This window comes from Musca autumnalis, unplaced genomic scaffold (assembly GCF_047663935.1).
Source record: "Musca autumnalis isolate F117 unplaced genomic scaffold, ASM4766393v1 scaffold_4, whole genome shotgun sequence".
Lineage (NCBI taxonomy): Eukaryota > Metazoa > Arthropoda > Insecta > Diptera > Muscidae > Musca > Musca autumnalis.
Window position 1 is genome coordinate 134,896,741 of NW_027411977.1, and position 18,951 is coordinate 134,915,691.

General features: G+C 32.5%; 1 protein-coding gene across 4 annotated transcripts in view; it reads left to right on the top strand.

The window, feature by feature from the left end:
• The window catches only part of bol (boule homolog, RNA binding protein), a 335,751-nt gene extending 317,042 nt beyond the window's left edge, over nucleotides 1–18,709 (top strand). For all 4 annotated transcript variants that reach the window (XM_073984028.1, XM_073984027.1, XM_073984026.1 and 1 more), the window contains one exon: nucleotides 17,715–18,709. In XM_073984028.1, the coding sequence (XP_073840129.1) occupies nucleotides 17,715–17,722 (8 nt within the window). In that variant the 3' untranslated portion in view covers nucleotides 17,723–18,709. The remainder of the gene's footprint in view (nucleotides 1–17,714) is intronic.
• The last annotated feature ends 242 nt before the right edge of the window (nucleotides 18,710–18,951 follow it).

Below are 18,951 nucleotides of genomic sequence, written 5' to 3' on the forward strand. Positions count from 1 at the left end.
TTGTTAAAAAATACGGCAATGGGGAGGTACCCCTCCCTCTCCAAAATTCAACAAAATATATAGTCTATTATCACCACGGGGCTCCAAAAATTTCAGAGAATGTAGAGCTCTGAAATTTTCAGGAAAATCGGTTCAGCCGTTTTTGTTTGCGAGCACATCTACATACAAATATAAACACATTGTCTTTTATTTGTATAAGATATTTAAAAAATATACAAAATTGTAAAAACAATTCGTTTGAAAATCTACCCGCGAGGTCAAAATTTTTGTTGCTTACTACCGTGATCGTTTTCAACAGTTTTTTTGTGTATAAGAAAACGAATAAAAATGACATTGGAAGAAATAGCTTTATTCGTTATATGGTAAAAACCAAAATTCCTTTGCAATTCCATTTGAAAAAATTAAAAAATTGTTTGCGAGCACATCTACAATTTTTATACCCTCAGCAAAATGTGCCTGATCGAAATAATGGTTTTAGACCCCAAGTATGTTTGGACGAAATGTGTTTCAGACAATTTGGAGTCGATTTAGCAATGTCCGTCCGTCTGTCTGGCTGGCTGGTGCGCACGATAACTCTCGAACGGATGAACCGATTTGGTCCAAAATTTGGCTTTCGCAATATTTTGTCCAAACTTAGTTTAAGTTCGAAGATGGGTTATATCGGTCCACACCTTCCGGTACCTCCCCCACAAAAGTTCGGAAATGTTCGGAAAATTTGTGACCACGATAACTCTTGAAGGAAGTAACCGATTTGGTCCATACTTTGCACATCGTGAAATTTCTCCCAGACTTAGATGAGGTTCCAATATGGACTCAATCGGTCCATTCCTTCGGGTACCTCCCACACAAAATTGCCCCCCCCCCATCTAACGGTATAAGCTTCATCAGGGGCAAGTCCATACTTCCTGAGAAAATAGCCTGAAAGGTACAAAAAAGACCTATAAGACCGTGTGAGGTGGTTGGAGCGCAAGATAACTTTCGAACGGATCTGCCGATTCGATTCAAAAGTTGGCCTTCGTAATATTTTATCAAAACATAGTTTAAATCCGAAGATGTGCTATATCGGTCCACTCCTTCAGGTACCTCCTCCACAAAACTTCAAAAATGTTCGGAAAAATTTTGCGCACGATAAATCTTGAAAAGAATGACCGATGTAATCCATACTTTGCACATCCTAATATATCTACCAGATGTAGATCAGCTTTGAATATGGACTATATTCGTCTACTCCTTCTGGTATCTCTCACACAAAATTTCGGATCATTTCACTTTAAGACCTGCTCTCGAATCACTTTGATTTTTTTTGAAGCGATTTGCAGTAGCTACATCCATTACGACGGTAAAAGTTTTTTCAGGGGCAAGTCAATATCTCTTGGGAAAACAGCCCGGATGGTGTAAAAACCCCTATGCCACCATATTTGGCGTTCGGAGAGCACGATAACTCTCGAACTGTTCAACCGATTTGGTCCAACATTTGGTCTTCGTCATATTATATCCAAACTTTTCACGGACAATATCGGTCCACAACTTTCGGTACTTCTCCCCAATATTTAAAAATGTCACTAAAATGCTAAGACAATATCACTGGAATGGGGCAACTAATTTGGTCCAAACTTTCGATCTCCTAATAATTTACCAAAATTTAGTTTAGCTTATAAAATGGCTCATATCGGTCCTCTCTAAGGGTACCTCCCCACAAAAGTTTAACATTTGTGTCTTTGTGCAGTTAATTCCTAATCCACATTTTTGTCGGCAAGTTCAAATGTCCAAAAAGAGCCACAAAATTCTGAAGAGACCTTAAATACATTCGATCTGTCAGGAGGTGAAAGTTTCGCTTCACATTGGCTGAGGGTATATATCTGTCGGCAAAGCACTCGACTGACACTTTTTTACTTGTTGGTACAGAGTTTAAGGAAAAAATGCAGGTTTCAAATCTGTTCGCGTTCAAAAAATGTCTTATTTGTTGTTATGAGAAAAATTATGCATAAATCGTTAACAGTATTCCATATCTATTCGTAGAGTTTAAATATTTTTTTATTATTTTTATTTTTTATTTTCGAAATATTTATTACAATTAAAAATCATAATAAAAAAATATAAAAAAGCACTAGCAACTAGGGCTATCGGCCTGAGTTTAAATATTTACTAAATTTATTATTATTTTCGCGGAAAATCAACAAATAATAAACAAATATTGAAGTAAATCCAAATTATCCTGTCTCAGAGTCCGTACAAACCCCCAGAAAATAAATTAGCAAATATGTGCGAAATCTAGACAATACGTAGAAAAATATGAAACCAAATTTATAGAGATTGGATACATACAGGCATGTCACAAATTCCGATTGGAATGGTTTCAATTCCGTAATTTCATTTCGATTGTTTTTATTTTAGCTTCTTCAGATTCCGATCGATTTGATGAATTTCAAAAATCGTATTATTTAGTATAAATATGGCAACATTAGAAGAATTAAAAGAAACAAAACAAAAACGTATGATTAGAAAATAGTGTAGAAGTGGGAATTGTGAAAATATTCTGTTAAAAGAAAGTTTGTTTGTGCGAAATTAAAGTTAATTTGTATTGGAATTTCAATGTTTCTATTGTTTCTGTAATCGAGACACAAAGTAATAAACATAACGTTGAAAAATACTTTGTTTGAGTTATTTCTTCTTTTGTTTCTTCAATCTTTTACATTCGTAATGCCAGATTGTTTAGTTTTTACAAATTTACAATAAAAAAATAACGTGGCAATACTTTGTTAATAATTGGTTTGTCCCGGGCCACACTAGAGTAATTTTGAAATTTTAACAAGAAATTACGCGTCTCTAGATCGAGTTCCATAGTAGAGTAAAATCATGAAATTGCTGTAATGGGGACTTCGGCTTAAGAACACCTAATTTCATGAAATTTTTAAATTAAATTTACTCTTGTGTGGACCGGGACTTTCGTTGATTGAGAAATAATGGAAATGTGCGATTTTTTAAATAAAATCATAAAAATATGAAATTAAATGTGATTTTGTTAATAAAACAATATTTTTATTATTGGAAGAAAATCCAAACTTTCCACACATAACACAATAAAATATTTGATATGTTCGAGAAACTGTCATGGGGTACTATTTTTAAAATTTTGACGGTTTGTGTCTTCATAAATTTGTCAAAATTAAATATGGTAGATTCTGGAACAGAACAATTAAAACCAATATGGTCGCATGGTATGACATCTAAACGCAACCGAATAACTGATTTACAACGAGATCTCAAATTCTGAGTGAGAGTTCCTATTGAAGTGCAGGTGTGTGATAAGGTAGTTTTCTGGACATTCGTAATTTCTATATAATTGCAGAAATTTAAATAAGAAGTAAACATTTAAAATCGCCACACGTGGGAAATTGTTACAAGTTGGCATTACTGTTCGTTTAAATACTGATCCTAAAAATATGCTTCATTTTAAAAATTGTCTATTGAAAATTGCAATATTTTTCTGAACGAATTTATTAAATATTATGTAGTTTCAGATTCCGCAAGACTATGCTTTACACGAAAATTGCTTTCTTTAAATGCATTTTACATTTAACATGTTTTATAAAACATGCATCATTTAAGTTTTCAATTCCATACAATATCTGTCAAATAAATGACGTAAACTCCCAAAACATCTGTTTTAAGTGCAAGTGTAAAATGCGTTTTATTGAAGAAATATGGCCGGAGATAATAGTCAACATGCATGTGATTGACCGTTGCTTCACAGTCGCATTTTCGCGAAAATTTTACATATTTACATTTAAAGACATTTTGTACAGTTGTTTGGCTTTTTCACTGCATATTTTAACTGGTGATTCCATTCTCCAGTGTGAACGTATATTTAATACAAGTGATAAACGGCCTGCATTCGATTTCCCAACCTTAACATATTTTGTAATTCACAAAATTCTTTAAAAAACATTTGTTTAAATTCTTCGAAACAATACAAAAAGTATAAGAAAAAGACCTTATTTTCATAGAACAATTATAAAAGAACCTTCATACAAAAATATTAAATTACATACATATATAGACATAAAAAACAAAACATATAACAAATATCAAAAATCCAACAAACAACGATAAACATTTTCTTTGTTGAAAATATACAAAAATTGTTAAACTCTTATATACACAATATTTAATTGAATAAAATAATAGCTACCATTTTTTTAAAAATAAATAATTAACAAATTACTACAAATATTTATTTAAACATTGAAGTGTAAAAACAAAAATTGGTGCAATTTTTAGCTGAATTCAAATTTTGCCTTAAAAAACAACAAACAAAAACAAATTAGAAAACAAAATTTTTAAGAAATATTTAAAAATGTGAAATTATTGAAAAATCAAAATATGTTCTTTTAAGTTTTAAATTGAGAACAACTGGGCATGAAACCGCAAAATCTCTTTCCGTTTTTTAGAAATTAATTAGGTAACAATTGACATGGAAAATATGAACACAAACACGAGGTTTCAGAAATACCTGTGACACTACAACAAAAGTAACACTTCAATGTATGATTTTGTATTGGTTGAAGTTTTTCATTGTTTCATTATTTTTATATATTATCAAACATATAATTTAAGAAAAAGTTACAAATGAAAAAGTGAAGTAAACAAGCAATAGCTAATTTACATTTTGGAACTCTTTTTTAGTTCTAATGAAATAATAATAATAAAACTGATCAAATGAATGAATTGTTATTAACTAAATAATACATTGTTAACTAGTTTAAAAAAGGATAATATACACATAAGAAAAAATGATGTAATAAAAAAATTAGAAAAATATAAGAAAATATTTAGCGTAGATAAAACAACAATAACTCATTATGAATATAATTAAAACAAATATACATTACAAAGCAAATTATTAAGAAAATAAAAACAAAACAAAGAAAACATTATTATACAAAGTAATTGTAAAAGAAATCTCAGAATAAAAAATAAAATAACACAATATTAAAAAATACATATTTATAAAACAAAATGAGCATAGTATTATACATACATACAACTAACTATATAAAATATACAATATATAACTCAAACAAAATGAAAAAGAACAAAACAAATAAAAGCAATATTGATAAAATATAAAATAACAACAAAATACAACACTTCTTTTTATTTATCATCCTCCCCTTCTTATTCCCAGTTCGGTTAGTTCAAATGTTTATTTACACCCAACCGTTATGATCAAGGGTCAGCAAGTTTTTTCGTTACCCTTTTTATCCCAAGGTATTAATTTTAAAGTCTTTCCTTCGAATACATGTTTTGCAATTTATTGATTGGTTAACAAAAATAGTTGCTTCGTAAAGTTGTTTTACCTTCACCATGGCTTTTGAATTGGGTATTAAAGAGAGGGTAGCATTAATTTTGACAAAAAAAGGTTGACATAAAATATTCATATACCTATAAAATACCGGAAAACAAGATTGAATGAAATGAAATAGTAGGAAAAACTAGAGACATTTCTTTCCAACCAGATTTCAATCGGTTTCAGTTGTGATAAACCTTTAGAAAAAATTAATCGCCTGTTTCACTAAGACGAACTACCACCAAACTTCTGCTTTTTGGAAAATATTTGAATTCTGTTCAATCAATCATTTCCTACAAAAACTGGAGCTTGAAAGTAATTTTTAAATTCGAATCATCTTATGACTTGTTCATACTGACGGTAATTAGCTCCCTGTTGATTGTTCGACCCAAATTACAAATTAATTACTTCATTTTCCACACAAAATTTAGTGCGAGAACAACCATTCTTGTACATTGCAAAATAAAAAATTATTAGAAACACAAACATTTTTGGAACAACTGCAGAACATGAATGAAGTGTAAACGGTTGTTTTGTATTCTCTTTCATTGCAGTTACATTTCTTGTCCATTGTTTCCAATTCGCGCACAAATCTAGAAACAAAAATCGAATACCTGCGTTAGGCCGGGGCGATTTGTATGGAATGAAAAAAGTGATAGTGGGCGCATGGAGTTTCTGATTCTTGGGATTGTACTGAGCAAAAAAGTCAACTAGACCATATGTCTACGGTGAAAATCGAGCCCCCGGATTTTGACTTGAATTTTTTTTTCATGGATATTTTGGCCAAAACGTATCTCAGAAACTTGACCTATCCTGAAAATTTCCTTTTGCGTTCTTAGTACACTGCTTTTGCTGTGTACTAGAGAGTTCTTAATTATTGTCTTGCTACAATTTTTGTCTTTGTGTTGGATCGAAAACCTCAGTGGTTTGGCTGTTACATATATGCCAAAATATCCAAAAAACCTTGAAAAAAACTTCAAGTCAAAATCCAAGGGCTCGATTTTCACCGTAGACATATAGTCTAGTGGACTTTTTTGCTCAGTACAATCCCAATAATCAGAAAATCCAGGCGCCCGTGGTGGTGTTCAAATCGCCCCACCCTAACCTGCGTGCAAGTCTGTATATCAAAGTTATTTTGGCAGGTATCTCTCTCTCGTTAATTTTGAAAACAAAAATGAAAAATGTATTGAAAACACCAAAATTTTGTGAAAAAAAAAACACTAAACATGAATGAAAAGAATATAATCTTTATAAATAAAACTCAAATATCGTTCGTTGGTAATGGCATCAGTTGAGAACGGCTGGACCGATTTGGATAATTCTTTTTGTCAAATGTTCGCCATAGCCCGACTTAGTTTTTTATGCAAAGAACATTTTTCAATTTTCAATTTTTATCTTTTCTACAAAAACTATTGAACCGATTTTTCTGAAATTGTCAGGGAATGTTCAGTGATGGCCCCCGATTAAAATGGGCTACAAATTTCGGAGGGGCGGGGTACTTTCCCTATATCCTATTTCTTTAAAAATGGTATATCTTTATAAAAAAAAAAATCAAATGTCGTTCATTGGTAATGGCATCAGTTGAGAACGGCTGGATCGATTTTGATAATTCTTTTTTTTTGGAATGTTCGTTTTATGTACAAATGTAGTTTTATGTACAAAGAAAATTTGAACACGCCCACTTTTTTCAATTTTCAATTTTTATCTTTTCTACAAAAACTACTGAACCAATTTTTCTGAAAGTGTCCGGGAATGTACAGGGTTGGCGCCGGTTATCCTATTTCTTTAAAAATGGTTTATCTATATAAATAAAAATCAAATGTCATTCGTTGGTAATGACATCAGTTGAGAACGGATTTTGATAATTCTTTTTTTTTTTTTTTTTTTTTGAAATGTTCGCCATAACCCAACATAGGTTTTTATGCAAAGAAAATTTGACCACGCCCACTTTTTTCTATTTTCAATTTTAATCTTTTCTACAATAACTACTGCACCGATTTTGCCGAAATTGTCAGAGAAGGTACAAGGATGACCCCCGGTTAAAATGGGCTACCAATTTTGTTAAATTTCGAAGAGAGCGGGGTACTTACCTTTGCCATATTTAAGAAACGCTATATCTTTTTATGAATAAAAATCAATTGCCGTCATAAACCAACTTAGGTTTTTATGGAATGAAAATATTACCACGTTCGCTTTTTAAAAATTTAAATTTAAATATTTTCCGCGAAAACTACTGAACTGATTTTCCTAAAATTGTCAGCAAATGCACAGGGATGGCCCCAGAAAACAGTCTACATATTTTACCTCCCCTATGCGATATATATTTTTTTAAAAAGCCCTATATTTGCAAAAATTACGCATGCATCGATTTGAAAAATTACGGACTAATCTAGGTATTTCTCTGGGGCATAAAGACCCAACCACGCATGTTTTTTTTAAATATGTTATATCTCCAATACTACCGAACTGATTTCCATCAAATTTACAGCAAAAACTCAATGTTTGGCGTTGTTATGCATATTTTATGAATTTCGAAGGAGGTGGAGTACCTTCCCCACGCCTGTCTTTTAAACGCTATATCCATAAGCCAAACTTATGATTATATCGGTTTCAGCATACATTTTAGGAGGCAATGGGGTTGTGTGTACCCTAGGTACATGTATGGAGCCAAAATCCCGGAAACTGAATGAAAACTGATCTCCACGCCCACTCTTTTCAATACATTATTTTTCCAAAACTACTGAACCTAATTTCATGCAGTTTTCAGAAAATGTTCAGGAAATTTCCGTGGCGAAAATGCTACAAATTTCGGGGGCCTATTGTTTTATAATCGCTATATTTTCTAAACTTATGAGTGCATCGGCTTGCAAATTAATTTTCGAGACAACCGTGGTCGCACCCCGATCAAGAAAAACGATATATTTACAAATTTTCTTATTGAGCACGAAAAATGAAAATTTTCATGATTTTTTTACAAGAAATCTACCAATTTTTTTTTAAAGATTTTGTTGTCATCTTATAGGTCACATCTTGAGCTACTTTTGGATTTGTTCTGACAAATTGCGGCAGTTAGCTTATTAGAAAGATATTATTCACCCCTTTAAAAGGAAAAAGGATCAATTGAAATCCGTTGTGAAAAATGAAGATATGCCCTTTTAAATTTAAAAATGTAAGAAACCCAGATTTTCACTACTTTTGCCATTATAAAATAATAAAACGAAGTGACCAAAACGAACCAAACGCATTTTCGTTGTCCATGTCCCCAACACGATAGAATTTTGTAACAGAACGCTTGAATATTTTTCTGGTCAACTTTTGTGGCACAGTGTCATTTATCGATATTTTCCGAAAAATGTGCACTTTCTCAAGGCCAAAACTGTCTGAAGGAGAATTCCAATACTTTTGCGATGTACTACAGAGTTCTTAATTATTGTGTTGGCTACAATTTTGGTATGTTTGATAGCAAATCTCAATGGTTTGGCCGTTATATGCCAAAATACGAGTATCCAAAAACGTCAATAAAAACTTCAAGTCGGAATCGGGAGGCTCGATTTTCATCGAAGTCATATGGTCCAGTGGACTTTTTTGCTTAGTTCAATCCCAGGAATCAGAAACGCGAAGGGCCCATTAAGGTTTTCAAATCGCCCCGGCCTATTGTATAAAGAATATATGTATAAAAATGTGTTTATTTGAAATCAAAAACTAAAAAACAAAATTATTAATGAACAAAATTTAAATGTTTGTTGAATTCGTTGAACAATACTTTGGGCAATAATTTCGGAATGAAATTGTGCTAGAAAAATGTACGAAATGATCTATTTTTTGTAAAACTTTTTGACATTTTTGTAACAGAGTGCTAATGCATCTACCTTAGTAAATGTACGGTTGGTGACGCGAACAGGTTTTCATAGTTCGATTTTTTCATTCACGAGCAAATACTCGATCGAATCGAATATCGTAATTAGGCCCCAGACAGCATTTATTGTCAGATTCGCAAAGAAAATGGGGAAGATAATCATTTGCCCGATTTCATGATTTGATGCACAGACCACAAAATTGGACACACATTTTGATGAAATTTGACAGATTTGATGGAACTTTGGTCTAGAAAGAACTTCGCCAAATTATATTGAAATTGTGGTGGGGTTGGGTATCATATAGTCGGCCCCACTTGACTTTGATCCTTTCCTTGCTTATTAAGAAATTAAAAGTTTTGGAAGTATCGCCTTAAAAATTAATTTTCAAAATGGCTATTGCATTTCAGAATCTACTTCTTTGTGGCTTACGCCTACTTTATTTCTATGAATTCGGAGGAATACACTGTGCAACATTTTTGAGCCAATCGCGTGCAAACAACTTCTGTCCAGAATTTGAATTTGAAGAGGACCAATAGACAGAAACCATATTTGGGTTTTGTTTTCTTAGATCGAGTTCGGATTTTATGGCCTTATCTAAACATGGTTAAATACCGAATTTTTAAAACAAATTGGGGCTGTATCTCTGAAACCAATACGAATCTTATTTTGACTTCTGCAGCAAAATTGTAGATAAGAGCAAGAAGAAAATATTTGGAGGAATAGTGAACTCGAAAAGCTGCACTTATTGCCTCAAATTTTATAATGTATCTAAAAATTCCATAATTTGTGTATATTTCGCAGCGTATCTCCCAAAATGTTAAATTTTTCTTAATGTTACCTTGTGGGAAAATATTCGCTGGAATGTAATACACAACTCTTCAGAACATTATATTGTTGTAAAATGCCTCTATCGCCTTGTTTCTAGCAAATTTTTCAACAACAATTTGATAAATATTTCAACAATTCATTGAAATCCCCAACATGAGAATAAACAGCCTGTGTGAACATTGTTTGAAATAAGCTCTGCAGAAGGTATTTTATGAAATACCCCTTACGCAACGTGAAATAACCATTTTAGAGTTCCAGAATGTTCTGAAGAATTCATGGTCACATTATTTGGAAAATTTTTGGTATGGTTAATTGGTTCAACTCCTAATAGTTCAGTTGCTACTGCCCAGAATTCCAGAAATTATGTAAATTTTTCTATATTTTAACGAGTTTGATGCTCTAGATGCAGCTTTTCCTAGTTCATCTGTTTGAGACATAAGTTCTACTACTTTGGGGCTATAATATTGCTGAAGACCGCAAAGCAAAATTATTGTTAGTTTCGGAGATAAAGCTCCGATCACTGAAAAAAAGGCTTATTTTAGGTCGGTTTAGATGAGGCCATAAAATCTAAACCCGATCTAACAATACAAAACCCAAATAAAGTTTTTGTAGTCTCAATATGTACTTTCAGAAAATGCCCATTAGAAGTTGTTTGCATCTCCAGTGTTGCACAGTGATATGCAAAACTTATGAACATATCGGTTTGAGCATTAATTCTGACCCTAGGTACATATTTGGAGCCAAAATACCCAACAACGCACAGTGTGGCCAAAATGGGATTTTTGTGCCAAAAATCTGTATTTTCTAAACGGTAAAAGATAGAGCTATGAAATTTGGAGGAGATGTTTATCAGACAGTGGACTTATATTCCATGTAGTTACGTGATATTCGGTCAACGCCTTCTACAGAATTTTATTGAATAAAATTTTTTTTTCATCATTTTTAAGTTTGTGTAATATATATGTATTTAAATCAGAATTTATAATTTTTAAGTGTTATTTAAAATAAAGATTTAAAGAAATAAAAACATAAAACAGAATTTTCTCTAATAAAAACAACTTAAAATAGTTCAAGTAAAAAGTATACTGTAACAAAAATACTACAAATAAACTCATATAAGACTATTTAATTAACGTAAAAATGGTAATATTTCACTGTTTAAGTAATGTTTTTTAGTTTTTGAATTCTTTCTTAAACTACAAATAAATGGATCAGATGATATTAAAAGTCGATGTACCAAGTCCTCGTTTGTGGCCATTCTAGAAATCTTGCGTGTCAAGTTGTGGCTGTATTTCCTTGTATCCTTGTGACGTGACTCTTGTGCCTCCTCCGATAGTTGCCCAATAGGAAGTATACATGCTTCTATTATAGATTTTCCATGAAATAACACCTTATGTACAGTGGGCGGCATATTATACCAACTATAATTTTCTAAATAAACCTTGCACGTATTCATCAAACTTTACCGAATCTATTGATTTACCAGACAGTAGACATCCCAAAATAACTCGAAATCTCGTTGTTAATTCCAAACTTACTCCTGTTATATTGGATGTTATTTGTGCTTCTTTAAAAAATTTCTAAACAATCGAAATTTCAACTTTCGGTTAGGAACTGTGTTCACAACGTTTAAAACCCTTAATATGGGGCAGTACCGTTATATGGGGACAATATTAAAACGTGGACATACACTGACAGCTTTTATAATAAATGATTCTCACTTGCAGAGAACCCAAAATATAAAATTTCAGCCAATTTGGTTGGCAAATGTGGCCAGAAACACCAAAAACTCTTCAAATGGGTGGTACCGTTGTATGGGGTCTATATTAAAAAATGGACCCACTTTGACAATTTTTGGTAGGGAGATAGTGTACTCGTAAATAACCTTATATTTAAATTTTTAACTAAATCGGATAATTGTTGTAGGTAAAATCCTGAAAATATATAAAATCGGGAGGTACAGTTATAGGGGGTCTATATCCCGGCGTCGCACGTGGTCGCAGCTAATTTATTGAGAAATTGATAGCTCAACAGCTCCTCTAAATTTGTGTACTATTAGAACTGCGGATAACCGCGGGGCTTTTTAGTTATATCCCATTTAAAAAGACCAATATAAGATATACGTAGAAAAGGTTCCAAAACAAATCCGGGTTTTCTACAGAAGTGTTACACAAATGCAATTACTTTTAAACATATTTTAATACGTCAGATTTCGTTTTATAGTTTAGCAAAAAGAACCATTAAAATTTTTCAATAACTCGCGACAATATGGTCCACACAAAATCGACAAATTTCACTGTGTTTTTGAGTATTCGTTTGCCGTAAAAAAAGTCCATGTTATAGGTACCGTTACATCAAAAATAGCGGTACAACCAACGAAATTTTTAATTTTCTCTCATAGCTAGAATGTTTTCTATCCCTCCACGTAAAATTTTTGTAAATTTTTAAAAAAAAATTTTTGGCATTTTTGGCACAAAATATTGAATTTGGCCACACTGTGCAACGCCCACTTTTTTGTTATATCTTGAAAACTGATGACCACATTTCAGAAAATGTTCAGGAATGTTCAGGAATGTTCAGAAATGTGTTAAAAAGGCTACATATGTATTTGTTGATGAATTTCGGAGGGCCTATTGTTTTAAAATCGCTATCTTATGAAAGCATCGACTTGCAAAGTAATTTGAAAGACAACGGTGGTTGCGCCCAATCAAATATTCTTAGTTGGGACTTGAAGCACGGCCACCTTTTAAATATGTATGTCATATACCCAAAATTAACGCACCTATTTTCATTAAATTTTTCTGGATAAAAACCTAAAAACATATGCATACGCCTCAAAAAGATTTTTTTAACTTTTATAAATAGACCGCGTTAGGAACAGGGATGACTATCAATCGTAAACAGAATAATTGGCCGGAAAAAAATACGTAAGATTTTGTGCAAACTTAGTTTAAATTCGAAGGTGAGTCATATCGATGCACTCCTGCTGGTACCACCCCATAAAAAATCAAAATTTTTCAGCATTGTGGCGTTTTTTTATTGGGATAGCGTTTGCAATTTTGTTTTTTCAAAGTAGTCTGGCTTAATCCCATTGCTGTTGTGTTAATATTTTAAAACAACTATTTTATAAGTGGAAAAGATTTGGCATTGTTCGCCAATGGGTAAGGCAGGGAATACTATAGTTTCGATCCACGCCACTGGATCTCATCAGTTCCCTTGTTTCTTGTTTGTGGATATTCTGCACCGAAGTTATTTTTCAATAACTTCTTCAACAAGAAACTTTTTATACCCAAACATCAATCGTCAGCTCGAAGTATAAAGGTAAGCAAAGAAAAAAGTTCAATGAAAAGTTTTTCCTTGGCAACCTCATACAACTCCGACGAAAGTGTCTGCGAAAACAGTTCAAACCTTTTCCACTAGTATGTGTCGTCGAATTTCAACGAATGCACACACCAAAAATTTGGTTGGTCTGCTTTACAGCAAAAACAACACACGTCGTGCCAGTGTCTTCAATTAGAAACATTGTGGCGTTTTTTTATTGGGATAGCGTTTGCAATTTTGTTTTTTTTTTAAATAGTCTGGCTTAATCCCATTGTTGTTTCCCTAAAATGGTGCTCCCGATAACCCTCGAGGGGAGTAACCGATGTAGTCCAAACTTTTCACATCGTAATATATGTACATATCTTCTAGGCATATATCAATTGCGAATATGTACTACATCAATCCACTCCGATCAATTCAAAATATTCACTTAAGTGTAGTTAAGAGACTGTTTGTGGATACTTTTCACAGAAGATACTATTTGTGGTCCTGTTTACATTGATATAATGTGTTTCATGGGCAAGTCCATACTTTCTGACATAATGCTCCAAAGGCTTTAAAATTGGTCCAACCTTTGCAAACCGTTATATTTCTCTCAAACCTAAATCAAGTCTTACAAAAGTTCAAAATGTTCGCTTAAGTGTACTTTAACTCTTCCAGTTTTGAAGCCCGTTTTAAGGCAAAATGCTTATTGGTACCCCATTTTTATTAATTTTGTATTTTTCTTTGAAGTGTAATAACAAAATAAATCAACAAGAACATTTGATTGGTGGACCCTACACATTGTTGTGTCTCAAAGAGCGAGAGTTCCTCGTGCGATTCACAATTTGTAAAAAAAGACATTTTATACTTTTATACATTTTATTAACAAAAATTCTTATTTTGATTAAGGGGTTACCCCTAGTTGTGCAGGCCAAAAAACTCATTTTTCATGATTTTTTTTAAAGAAGCACATCTTAAACTACTTCTTGAATTTTTTTTGCTGAAAAATGTTGCATAGTCTTGTGGTAAATGGCTACTTGCGAAACCCTTTTTTTGTAAAGCATTTTGCGGTGCCAACGATAGTTTGAAAACGGATAGGCCGACCTTCGTTTATTTTTGTGGGCGTTTCAAGAACCTAATAATCTTGTCTTTAAGCGAAACAAAATTAAAAAAAATTATTTAAAGAAATGTGTGTTGTCGAAGTCAAAATTTAGATTTTAACAAAAAAAAAAAAAAAAATGACAATTTTCAGCCCAAAATTCGGGCAAAAATTTTTTTTAAAAAAATCTGTCTCTCTTAAAGACAAGCTTTTTATGTATATAATAAGCTCACCAAACCATATGAAGATCGGTCGATTTATTGTAGAGCTATCGTTGGCACCGACATCAAAAATGTCATTTCGAGAAACACGCGTTTAACGTTTCCACTCTACATACAAACCACAATAAATTGCTCCCTTCAATGCTCATATCCCAGGCAATTTTGCTCCGATCGAGTTGCGGCATACTCTATACTTCTAACTACTTCAAAATATGCCAATAATATTTTTTTTTCGATTTTTTAAAAGTGACAAGTAGCGGTTACCCATTAAGGGGTTATGGCCACCTACAAATTTTAGGATACAATAATTAGATTCTTAATGATACCACAAAATATATACTAATCGGTTTATTCATTTTCGAGCTACAGTGCGCACCGCAAAACTCCTTTAGTAAAAACAGTGTTTCGTAGGAGGCCATTTGCCAGAACAATGTGCAATATTAAAAAAAAATCGAAAGTATCTCTAGATGTGATTTTCCGGATGAAAACAATATCTTCTAAAACAGTTTGGTACATTTTTTGTAAAAAAAATCATGAAAAATGTCTTTTATCGTGCTCAATCATTGCCTTAGCCGCCAGATTTTTTATATTTCAATCTATGCCATATGGCATAGATTTTTCCCAAAAGAATTTTTTTTCTATAAGAAGACCTCCAGATCTTCTATAAGAAATCCTCCATGTCTTTTATAAGTAGACCTCATCGTCTACTATAAGAAGACCATGTCTTTTTTATAATAATGGTACCTACTTTTCTGTGAGAAGAGCTCCTGCCTTCCAAAAAAAAAATATCCCCTGCTCTTCTATTAGAAGACCACCTGCCCTCCTATGAGATGACCTTCTGCTTTTCTATATTAAAACCTCCTGCTTTTCTATAAAAATACCTTCTGCCCTTCTGTGAGAAGAAGTCCTGCCCTCCTATGAGAATTAGCCTAAAATTGCACTATTCACACATGAACTGTTTATATTTAATTATGTGAATCATCTAAATAATGATATCATGAGACACTACATTAATTTGTACCCACTAAGATCCTTGAACGTCCTGTCCTCAAGTGATTTCATTTAAGAACATTGTTAGGTCAACTAAATCTACTTGTTATTCTTGGAATTACATATTACATTCTAGTTGAATAAAATGTTATTCTCTATAGTAATAATATTGCATTCCAATATTGAATATTTTATGATGTCTCATGCATAAGTACTCGTATGTGCATGCATATGTATGTATATGCAATAACCTCTATTAAATGGTTTGGGGTTACGAAAGAAATTTGTACGTAAACTGTAATTGTCAAGTGCAACACAAACATCAATGCACATATCCATTGCACAACAATATAACAAATGCTCTGTTCCAGAACCTGCAAGAAACTACTGTTTATGGAATATTGACAATTTTTATACCCTCCACCATAATATGGAGGGTATAATTAAATTTGTCATTCCGTTTGTAACACATCGAAGTAATCATCGGAGACCCAATTAAGAATATATAATTCTTGATCAGGGGAAAATTCTAAGTCAATATAACCATGCCCGTCTGTCCGTTCGTCTGTTGAAATCAAATGGGCTATATCGGTCCACGTTTTGATATAGCCCCCATTGAACGGTACCACCATCCCGACTTTCGGTATTTTGAAGGTTTTAGCTTCATTATAACATTATGGCTGAAATTTGGTACTTATTCTTAGTTGGGGGTATACAACTTTTTCCCAGAATTTTGTCGGTATAGTCCCACGCCTTTATATAGCTTACATAGAACGGTACCTCCCGATGTGCGCTATTTTGAAGGTTGTAGTCTCGATATTTCACCGAAATGGCTGAAATTTGATATTTAGTCTTCATTTGGGGTATAAAACTTGCCATATGAAATTTGTCGGTATGGGCCCACGCATCGAAATGGCTGAAATTTGGTATTAAGTCTTCGTTGGAGGTATTCAACTTTCCCCTCGAAATATGTCGGTACAGGTTTACGCCTTTATATAGCCCCCGTAGAACGGTACAACCCAGTTGGCTGAAAATTGATATTTAGACTTCGTTGGTGCCGCAAAACTTTCCACCTGACATTTGTAGGTATAAGTCCACGCCTTCATATTGCCCCCACAGAAGTGCACGTCCCTATTTTCGGTATTTTTAAGGTTGTGGCTTCAATATTCCCACGAAATGGCTGAAATTTGGCATTTGGGGTAATCAACTTTCAAACTTTCATCTATGGACGATAGAAAATCGAATATCGGCTAAGCAACCAAAATCCTTTTCCCCAATAATTATGTATTAGGGGGTTTCCAGATATTGTGGCCGCTTTTGGTCGTATGAACTTTCCGACAAAAATATATATTGGATTAAATCTGGCAAGTGATGCGGAGGAGGTGCTCGAAGGAATGGATCAACATACTCCATTTTGGAAGTGAATCTTATTTTGGGTGCCATTTCAGTTGGTCCCGTAAAACTAAGAGGTTTTGGAACAGTATGTCAGGCTAATCCATATCGGCTGATCCGTTTGAAAGTTATTGTGCATTCCAGCCACTACACATTGTACCATACGATTTTTTACAGCTGTAGGATCATTTTCTCAGGAAGTATGGTCTTGCACTTGTAATAACTAGAGTTGGGCAATATCGTTCAATTGAACGATCCGGATCACTATCTCGTTCAATGGACACCGGTAATTTCTTTGACAAACTGCGTATACTTAATTTCACACGTTGGTTTTTATCATGTTACTCATTCGACTTTGGTGGGTATTTGTGTTACGATAACAGCATATTTCACGTATTTTGAAGATTTTAGCAACGTTTTTAAACCAAATTAGCTGTAAATTCGTAAATTTTTCATTATGCCTTGCTTTTAAAATCGCTTAACAATGTATCTTAACATTTTTGTGATATCGTAAGAACAGAGGTTAACTCGATCTATTGAAAACTGTTAACAATGGAATTGTTGCGTCTTTTTATTTGTATGTCTTTATTCGCCTTCTTTTTGTGTCTTCTCTTATATTGCTTTTACTATGTTGAATAAATTACCTCATATATTTATTTTATTTTTTTTTACAGATTTGTAAATGTCAGCAAATATCTAATGGATGCTAAAGCAATGATAATTGTATGCAATTATGTAATTATTTAATTTGATTTTTAATTTGATATTTATCTTACCATTTAAACTTCCACAAATTACTATTTATTATTGAACTTAAGATTCCTACTTTAATTTTAGATATACTTTTAACAAATATTAATTTTATTATAATTAATTAATTAGCTTTTATGAAAATTAATTGATATTCCTTGAAATGTATACTTAATAACATAACGTACACACACACATATACACTACACAATATTATGATAGTTTCCAACCCATCCTGAATGATGATTACTAAGGTAACATTGTTGCCATCCTGGCAATGTATATGATTATCCTTTACACACACAATAAAGGAAACGTTATACATATGTATATACATACATATATGGAAATTGTATTCAACAACAGAAAATTTCATTTAGCTGAGTGTGGGAGTTTATTCAAAGCGTTAATGTAACCACAACATGTTCTACTCTGTTGCAAAGGTATAATAAGAACGTTTGCATCAGAAAACCCATAAAATCGCATTTCAAATTTTCATACACAAAGCTATTATCCTTTCCATATTTTATATGTATGTATGTATTTACGTATGTCTATAGAGGACATTTATGTATGTGTGCATAATACTTTGTACATACATATGTATTTGCATGGCACTGCTGCTAACCTCCAAAAGAGAAATTCATTTGTACATTGCGTGGGAAACTTTTATAATAGACTTTACAAATGCTATTTTAGACTCATCTACATTTACATATCATTGTGAAATCAGAAATAGTTTCGTTTTTAATATCCATTTGTTTTAGTTATTATAAATCTTTTCTATCAAATTTCTATTATTAACCTTTGTTTTGTATTGATTGAATTTAATTATTTGAATTATGTTTAATTTATGTCAATTATTTCAAACTTGTATTCTATGGAGAACAAATAAATATTGAATCTAATTGAAATTATCTCACTAATGTTATTATTTATTTAAAGACATTTACAGTAGATTCTGCTTTACTATAAGTCGCTTTACTGCAAAATATCCGATAACTTGAATAGTGTTCATGCACCATGAAATATTTAGGTCATTTTTTCACTATTTACTCCGCATTGGTAATACTCCGAATTACTGAAAATATCGGATAACTGAAATTGTGTTTTAGAAAAATATTGGACTTTCCATGGAAATGACTCCACTTTGCTGCAAAA